General features: G+C 43.7%; 1 protein-coding gene across 1 annotated transcript; it reads right to left on the bottom strand.

Annotated features, from left to right (window-relative positions):
• Positions 1 to 331: 331 nt before the first annotated feature.
• Positions 332 to 9,080, bottom strand: ube2kb (ubiquitin-conjugating enzyme E2Kb (UBC1 homolog, yeast)). Its single transcript, XM_010750613.3, has 7 exons — positions 8,768 to 9,080; positions 7,983 to 8,076; positions 7,839 to 7,897; positions 3,951 to 4,033; positions 3,759 to 3,858; positions 3,548 to 3,676; positions 332 to 2,653 (listed from the first exon to the last, which is right to left on the bottom strand). The coding sequence occupies exons 1-7, from the start codon at positions 8,828 to 8,830 to the stop codon at positions 2,579 to 2,581; spliced, it is 603 nt and encodes a 200-aa protein (XP_010748915.1). The 5' UTR covers positions 8,831 to 9,080; the 3' UTR covers positions 332 to 2,578.
• Between the last annotated feature and the right edge of the window lie 361 nt (positions 9,081 to 9,441).

Genomic DNA, 9,441 nt, shown 5'->3' with positions numbered 1-9,441 from the left:
TGGTAACGTTTAGGTTTCTAACTTTGGTATGTTTTAGATGCTTTAGCTCGGTTACAGCGTCACGAGGCCAGATGGAAACCGCTGCGGTGGCTTCTGTAACTTCCACCTGTGACGCGTTCGAGAGCCTTTTTTGATTCAGACAGATTTAAAAAGCTGTTAAACAGTTCTGGAGACTGTGCTCCGAGGTCGGAGGCCTCGAAACGGAGCTTTTTTTTGTTTTGTTTTGTTGTTTTTTTACTGCTGAGTACTTCACTTTGGAATGCATAAATGATATATTACTACACAAGTACAGTATGTGTTCAGGTTTTTGTTCATCTTTTACAATTATATATTTTTTGTACTTGTTATTTTGTTGGGTAACGCGTGCTTTTCAAGCATTGAGTGAGTGGAAATCTTTTGCGGGTTTGTGTTGACGACAATTTTTTTTTTTTTTTGATGTAGTATTCTTCATGATCATATTTAATTTCTTTTCCAGAAAATAAATGCTTTTAGATGTTAAAACCATGCAGTGCGTTTGTCTTCATCACACAAACAAAGAAAGAGGCGACAAACTCTGGACTTAATTTTTTTACTTTTTTAATCAAAGAAACATGACACTGTCACAATAAATAACCATGCTTTTTTTTTTTATATATATACTGCTGATGCTTACTTCCAAGGAAACAAAAGAGGAAAAATAAGTCTCGGTTGAAACGGAGAGATGCAACAGCTCCTTTTCTTTTTGTTTTTACGCTTCATCGTCGTGCAATATTGTACATCGTGAGAACACCGGGGGGGGGAAGAATCCTTTTTTTGTCCTTTCTTTTTCTTACAAAATATAGATCCAGCCATCAATGGTGCACTCTAGTGACAAGACGGCTCTTTTGAATCAAGAACCCGACTATTTACAAGTAAAGGAGATGACGTGCGCGTTCGACCTCCAACCCCCCCGACTGAACTTTTACATTTTTGTTTTTTTGGCTCTGTGTCAGCGGAGAGAGAGAGAGAGAGAGAGGGCGCACGATAACTCCATGTACTGTACCGTGTAATGTACTGCAGTATGCCACTGTGTTGGTAGGAGGCTGGAGGGGCAAGCGTAAGGTAGTCAAAAGGGAAAAGGCCGTGTGTGAGTGTTTCTTTACAGTCTGTACCTCCAATCAACACGTGTGAACACACTGTGCAGGCCTGCTTCAGAGGAGTTCCAGCCTCTTACCTGGTGGTAAAGCGTGTCTGTCACCTGTTGGATTGTTGGATTAAATCAGTGATTGAGCGACAAAGCTCCACCCCCTCTTAATGATCAACATCAGGACTGAGAGGCCGAGCTAATCCGGAGTTTAAAAACAAAACCACAGCATCGCAAAAAAAAAATAAACTCATTCAAAGACGTTCAAGAATCGCGCGTTTCTTCTCGGAGGGGCGCCCGACGAATGTGTTCAGACTTTGGTTCCCTGTGGATACCACGCCAGACCGTGTGTGTGTGCTTAGGTCGCTTGCCCCCCCACCGTCACCACATCATTTGGCCAAATAAAATAATAAAGGCAGCGTCGAACATGCGGGGGACGATAAAAGACACGAGGTTTGGATGGTGGTGATGACCGTCAGATGCCATCAGGGCGAGGACTTTGGCTGTGCCACCCCCGAAAAACACAACACAATCAATCAGAGGCATCACAAAAGCTTAAAAAGATATCTCTCCATAGAATTGTAAACTAGGCATAGTTTATATTTAAAATAATTTGTTTTACAATGCCATGTAAGAAAAAAAGTATATCCCCGTTTTTGTATTTTCAAATTTACACGCGTCTATTTACAGAGTTTTTCCTTCTGGGCAGATGTTTCAGGATGTCTGCGTGATCGTTTCTAACTCTACAGACCCCAAAAAAAAACAAAAACATGTACATCCAAACTTCTGCAAAATGATTGAAGCATCTTCATCAAACTGCTCAGGAAAAGTCCGTCACACTGCTCGTGCACAACGCGTTTTTAAGTCCAGCTCGACCTTTTATCGTATTTAAATGTCCATAAAAGAGGATAATCTGACATAAAAGGTCTTAAACTGATAAATGTTGATTAAACTGTGAGAGCAGCGTGCAGGACGTCCTTCACGTTCTTTTTTTTTTAACACTTGAACATCCACCAGGCAGTGGCAGGCGTTTTGATTCTTTGCAATATTAAAACAAAAAGTTTCACAGCCGGTATGGAAGACGAGATGTATGATCGATTTTTTTTTTGGTGGCTTATTACGAGGATACACACTTTGAGAGTTAGCAGGCAGAAAAAAGGAGAGATGTCGTGGAGAGAAGGGGAGGGAGGTGGAGAGAAGGGGAGGAGGTCAGACAGGCAACAGGGTGGTGTGCATATTGGCGACTCGTGGTGCTACCGGTGTCGAGTTTGTAGCCGAACAAACTTTGCTATAAAAGAAGGCTCAGACTGCTGTAGTGTGGTGAGTATGAAGGGAGGGAGAGAGGAGGAGGGTGTCGTCTGTGTAACGAAACAAAAAAGGCAATGGTTGGTTGGTTGGGGGAGGAGAAGGGAGGAGGAGGAGAAGGAGCTGATGCATGATGAAGGGAGTTTTGGGATCTTCACACCTGGCTGGGTTTCAGTTGCTGAGGAGCAGCTCTGTCGCCGTCTCCTCATCCCAGGATTTTGAAGACAAGGCCGCTATTACTGCATTCTGTGTGAAGAAAACATATAAATAAATAAAAGTACTTGTGAAATATTGAGTCGATACAAACTGAACGGATGAGTCAGAGCAGCTTTTTCAACCCTCGTGCGTCAGTCCAAAAAAATAAAACTGCTACAAAACTTTTTTTCCTTCTGCATAAAACCTAAAACTTCATGCCTGTTTATGACTTAGTGTCACAAACAATGAGACGTTTCCCTTTTTTCATAAATATAAAGTGATCAAACTGACATTTAAAGGGGTTCAAATCCTCAAAATGATTGAATGTTTGGTAGTTCTGAGCAAGGCTGAAGTTGTTTCAAGAAATTTATGCAGAAAGAAAAGCAGAAAAAATATAAATTTGTAAAGTTTTTATAGCATTTTTTCTTTTCTTTGGAAAGTGGACATTTTTGTCCTTAATGACTTCAGAGGGGCAGTGAACTTTTTTCACAGTGTTTTATTAGAAAAATTAAAATTCCTTAAATTTGTCAAGAGAGAGAGACTTCGTGCCACATGCACAAAATGAAGGCCACATAAAAAGGGAAACATTTGGAAAAATTAGCGACGCTCGAGGGTGAAGCTTTTCTGCCTCGTTCCCTACAATGACTAGAATGACTACAATGTTTTATTTAGTCTATAAAATGCCAAAGTGGCATCTCTTACAGTCCAAAACCTGAAGATACGACCACAGAAGAGCCACCAGAACATCCTGCCCACAATCCAAACTTTCCTCGTCCCTCTCTACCTTCACAAACCTCCAGCTCTTCAGAGTGGACCTCCTTCTCCAACAGCTGGACATGCTAAATACACCCTCCTCTACAAGTGGACCTTGTTTCTGAATGACTACATGTGGGTGTTGTGTAATATCTTAAACATGGAACAGCACAAACAGACGGCGGTTCTGACCGTGTCGAAGCCCATGGCACAGAGTTTGTCTATTTTGTGTTTGTAGTCGGGGCTGGTGACCGGAGCGCCTGCATAGATGTGAGACCACAGCCTCGCAGTCTGTTTGAACATTTCTTGGTTCTGCTTATACTGAGGATGGAAAAAGAGAGAGAGAGGAAGCTCAGTGAGTGACGTGAAGACAGACAGAGAGAGAGAGACGGTCTGTTCTCACCTGGTTTGCTACTACTGCATCCTGTGGATCGTCTGGTTCTGCTGCGGCGAGCAGGGCCTGTAGAGACAGCAGCACCGTCCGCAGGGTCATAGCAGCTGCCCTGGGTGAGACAGAGTAAAGAGGTTGGAGCAGATAAGTGGGAGTGACGGTGGAAACGTGGAGGACAGCAGGTCACAGTCGAGTCTCACTCACCACTGGTCTTTTAAAATGTCCAGACATATCGCTCCTGTCACTGAACTGATGTTAGGGTGCCAGATCTTAGTGATGAAACGCACCTGAGGGACACAGACGACGTGAGAGAGGTTAGAGCGTGCGTTACGATCGTTGCGTTACATGCACTCCTGTCCTGGTTTGGAGTTTGTTTTGATATTTGGGAAGGGTTGGGCTGCATGACGGCAATAAAAACAGTAAGACGATACAGACTGTTCATGGTCGCTTCAACATCTCTGGGTGGATTCTCAAACTTTTCACACTGTGTACGACCGCAGAAGACACAAAAGTTACAGGAAATACAGAAGTCGTTTTAAAATTCCTGCACTCTCTCTGTTTATTTTAAAATGTTTCAAGTCTACAGAGGGAGCATCGGTGAATGAACCCGGTTTGGACTCGCCGGTAACTCTGGACGCCTTTCAACTTTCAACCTACAGCTGACGAGAGAGCGGGGAACAACACGCGGCCAAGGAAACGTCCGTGGATCAATGAAGTCGTCGCAGGACGTAATGTAGCAGACACTTTCCATTCAACTCAAACATTACTTATAAAGCACATTTAAAAACAACGGAGGTTGACCAAAGTGCTGTACAGGTGGATACAAACAATATACATATAATACATAAAGTGCCATAATTACAACGGGTTAAGATAAAAATTTAAGGAGGGTTTAAAAACCTCGAATGATTCAGCAGATCGGATGTGCCAGGGAAAATTATTCCAGAGCCGAGGGGCCGCTGCCACAAAGTCTCGGTCATCTTTGGTTTTTAGTTTTAATTCAGGGGCGACCAGCAGCAGCTGACTCGAGGATCTCAGTGTTCTGGTGTTCAGGTGTGGATATGAAGAAGCTCGGGGGGCTGAGCCGTTACGAGCTTCAAAAAACAAACAATAAAATTTTAAAATCTATTCTAAAACTGCCGCTGAGTCACTGAGGAGGCTCTTACTGTGACGCGTGAGTCACGCTGAGCGTGAGGTTTTCTGATTCGTGACTCGCGGTGACAAAACATTATGAGATGACGAGACAGTGGAGCCCGTCAGCCTCGCTGTCTAACGTCCACCACCGAGTGCACAGGTAGAAATAAGGTGAAGCCACATCGCCTGTGTTAATTAACGGCAGTAAAGGTGACAACAACAAATAAAGAAATCAAATTACAGACACGTTACTTTCACTCGCACACCAGGACAGTTGAGAGTATTTATCTCACCCAGCTTGTTTACTGGAAATCTCCCCGGTGAGGGATCAATAGTTTCTCTTATCTTAGTGTTGAGGTCATCCCATCGTGACTAAGAACTTATTTAGAAGATATTTTTAGATATTCTGCACACATACGAGTCAGAAAGTATCCGGGTTTACGATCATCTGCGTGCAGGTGCGTGTTTCATTCCTCAGCGTAATCAGTGTGAGACTCTCTTTCATATTCAGCGTGTTGGGACTTTGAGTCATTGAGCAGCACTGCTTCATGACAGCATCAGATTTTTATATTATTGTGACAAAGAATTTGATTTTTTAAGTATTAAACTCACGGAATAAACCAAATACATTAATATATGGTTATATTATTACTTAGAAACTTTAATATTTCATTATACACACTGTACATCAATATCGCGATGTGAAATGACTGTATCACATTTACTGTATAAACAAGTATCCAGATTTATGATCGCGTGACGTGAAGGTGTGTCTTTCACTCCTCAGCGTCTCAGAAAGTCCGGTGATTTCATCAGTGTGAGACTTCCTCTTTCACTTCAACATGCCGGCTGTCCACGTGTCATTTAATCACGATATTTCACTACTAAACTAAGCGACTTGTCCCAGGATGAGTCAGCTGGGAAACTTTTCACGCACAACCATCTCTAGGGTTTACAGAGAATGGTCCGAAAAAGAGAAAATATCCAGTGAGCGGCAGTTCTGTGTTGGCGAAAATGCCTTGTTGATGCCAGAGGTCAGAGGAGAATGGCCAGACTGGTTCGAGCTGATAGAAAGGCAACGGTAACTCAAATAACCACTCGTTACAACCGAGGTATGCAGAAGAACATCTCTGAACACGTCGAACCTTGAGGCAGTTGGGCTACAGCAGCAGAAGATCACACCGGGTGCCACTCCTGTCAGCTGAGAACAGGAAACTGAGGCTACAACTGAGGCTACAGTTCGCACAGGCTCACCAAAACTGGACAATAGAAGATTGGAAAAACGTCGCCTGGTCTGATGAGTCTCGATTTCTGCTGCGACATTCGGCTGGTAGGGTCAGAATTTGGCGTCGACAACATGAAAGCATGGATCCATCCTGCCTTGTATCAACGGTTCAGGCTGGTGGTGGGGGTGTAATGCTGTGGGGGATATTTTCTTGCCACACTTTGGGCCCCTTAGCACCAATCAGTGATGCGTGGGTCCATGTTTGATCGACCTGCACCGTCCGAACTCGGACCGCAGCAAATAATTGTGAGATATTGTACCCAACCCGCTTCCTGACCCGCATTTTAAAGATTATTTTTTGGCCTTTTATGCCTTTATCGATAGTACAGCTGAAGATAGACAGGAAGCAGGGAGAGGGGGAATGACACGCAGTAAATTAGCCGTCCGATGCGGGATTCGAACCGGGGCCAGCTGCAGCGAGGACTATAGCCTCCACACACGGGGCGGCCGCTTAACCCGCTACGCCACTGACCGCCCCACGTGCCACGCTCGTGGCATCTTCGCGCCGGTTATTCAGCCAATGAAGTCTGTGTATTTCACAGCAAATTTTGTCTACTACATACAGGGTTCCCACACCTTTTTCATGAACAAATTCAAGCACTTTTCAAGCACCTTCAAGCACCAGTTTTTCCATTTTTCCAGCACCTTTAAATAGGTAGCCTACTAGTTGTGTTTGCCATAATGGTCATGGGAAGCGCAGCGGTGCTACTGTATGGCATAATCTAATTAGCATTATTTCATATGGTGGTAGATTGACTGTTTTGATTTTTAACTAATTGTGAATTGGCTTGTATTCTCAGCTTGTGAGCGGTGTATTTCTCGGCAGAACACCAAGCGAGTATGATAACTGAGTTCTGCATGTAAAGGTATCGGATCAAGCGCGTAGCCGCTTAGGAAACATTTTTGTTTTCTCTTGGTTTATTGAGATAAGACATCACACAAATTTCAAGCATTTTCAAGCACTTCACAAAAAATTCAAGCATTTTCACAACCTTGAAAACACTGAATTGAAATTCAAGCATTTTCAAGGAATTCAAGCACCCGTGGGAACCCTGTACATAAATTACAAAACTTTACTCGGCATCTTTATTTCAAACGACCCGACCGACCGCGACCTGAATATCATTAAAAATTTGGATCAACCCCACACATCACTGGTACCAATTGAGCATCGTTGCAACGCCACAGCGTTCCTGAGTATCGCTGCTGACCTCGTCCGTCCCTTTATAACCACAGCGTACCCATCTCCTGATGTCATAAAGCTCGTATCATCTCAGACTGGTTTCTTGAACGTGACAATGAGTTCACTGTACTCAAACGGCCTCCACGGTCACCAGATCTCAATCCAACAGAGCAACTTTGGGATGTGGTGGAAACGGGAGATTCGCATCATGGATGTGCAGCCGATAAATCTGCAGCAACTGCGTGATGCTGTCAGGTCAATATGGACCAAACTCTTTAAAGGAATGTTTCCAGCACCTTGTTGAATCGATACCACGAAGGATTAAGGCAGTCCTGAAGGCAAAAAGGGGGTCCAACCCGGTACTAGCAATACCTAATACAATAAGTGTATATTAGAGTAGATCAGCTCAAACACTGAGGTCCCTAAAGCTGGATGAGAGCAACGTTTAAACCAGGACATCAGTCTGCATGTGTGACACTGCAGCACGTACCTTTGGTGGGTTAAAGGGATAAGTTTCTGGGATTTTTATTTCAAGCTGATATCTGCCACCTGGAAAAGAAAGAAGAACTTTAAAGCGTGACAAAGTCTTGCGGCAACGTGAGGTGATCACAGCGCAGGTGAGAGGAGGTGTTACCTTCGTAAGGTGTGTCTGGAGGACCTGCGATCTCGCCCATCAGCTCTGTGAAGTTCTCGTCCACCAAATCTACTTTTATCTGGTTTTTACTTGTCTGTGTGTTTAGAGGGGGGGGACAAATGAAGACACAGTGAGTCCACAGCTGTCTCTAACATGTCTCTGTCAAGTATGACAAACATGTAACCACACACACAACAACTGACATCATCTATTTTATTTAAAAAACCCATAAAAAGTTGATTTATTTCAGGGAAATAGCGACATTTAACCACGTTTAGCTGCCTAAAAGTTACCCCACAATAACAACAACACGACAGGTGGTGGGGTGGACAAACACACACACCCTGCTGTGATAAAAGCAACACTTTAAATTTAATTAATTAGTGAAGCTGGTGTTTAAGAGGGGAACAACAACAACAACACATGCTAACTGTGCTAACTGTGGATGATATGTCAAAATAACATCAGCGAGCTGAAACACTGCTAACTGTCAGTAAGATTGTTTTTAATCCGCCTTTTAATTTGATTTTTTTGTAAAATAATCGGTTTGTTTTTAAAAAAAATCTAAATAACAACAACCCGGGCCTGCTCGTTTGACCGGAGCTGCCGCATCCCCGGTGTTTCCTGCTCACACGCCCCCCGGCACCTGAGCGCAGAGGGCGGACCTGACACTCTGATCTTTAGCCGCTAAGTTTGTTTTTTTTTAAAGGCCCTGACACTTTTACACGTGAGCTCGAGTTTTAAAACAAAGTGACAGGACAGAAAACAGATGTTTGATAACGCACCTCTTCGCTTTTGAGAACTTCTTTGAACTCCCGCTTGATCCTCTGCACCGCGATGTTCGCCATGGCTGCGTCCGCTCAACCGCTGCTGCTGCCTGGAAGCAAAGACCCGGGGCCTCCGCCTCTCTGTCGGCCTGTGTCTGTGCCTGTGTCCGGGGAGGAATGCCTGCCTGCCTGCCTGTGTGTGTGTTTGTGTTTTTACACTTATCAAACACTCCTTTCACTTTCTCTACCGCTTCTTTACACCTCACTGTTCACGCCTGCAGCTCAGTCAGTCCAGAACATATACACACACACACACACACACACACACACACACACACACACACATGGTGGTTAAATGGGGAAGAGGCTGGAAGTTCTGCTGCATTGGTTCATGTTCTTTGGAAAACTTCTCATCAGGTCATGAACACACCTGATTTCTACACCTACATGTTGTTGTTTTTGTTTGTTTTTATATTAAGAAAGCTGCTGACACATCAACTATTCACAGTTCACACACTGAGAAAGCTGCTGACACATCAACTATTCACAGTTCACACACTGTTTATTTCATAGACTGACGTTTAAGTTAAATTTAACACCTGATTCCTTAACCTTATATATGATGTGTCATTGGGATTTTACTTCACTGTTGTTGTTGTTTTTGTTTTTTATTTGTACTAAGAAAGCTGCTG

Source organism: Larimichthys crocea, unplaced genomic scaffold (assembly GCF_000972845.2).
Source record: "Larimichthys crocea isolate SSNF unplaced genomic scaffold, L_crocea_2.0 scaffold539, whole genome shotgun sequence".
NCBI lineage: Eukaryota > Metazoa > Chordata > Actinopteri > Sciaenidae > Larimichthys > Larimichthys crocea.
The sequence above is the reverse complement of the archived record's forward strand: the minus strand, read 5'-3'. Positions and strand labels throughout refer to the sequence as shown.

Bases quoted from the DNA above. Each gene is read 5' to 3' on its own strand.
- ube2kb (XM_010750613.3), bottom strand. From the start codon at position 8,830: ATGGCGAACATCGCGGTGCAGAGGATCAAGCGGGAGTTCAAAGAAGTT. The intron at 7,898-7,982 runs GTAACACCTCCT...TTTCTTTTCCAG, and splicing joins TCCAGACACACCTTACGAAG to GTGGCAGATATCAGCTTGAA. The intron at 4,034-7,838 runs GTACGTGCTGCA...TGTGTCCCTCAG, and splicing joins ATCCCTTTAACCCACCAAAG to GTGCGTTTCATCACTAAGAT.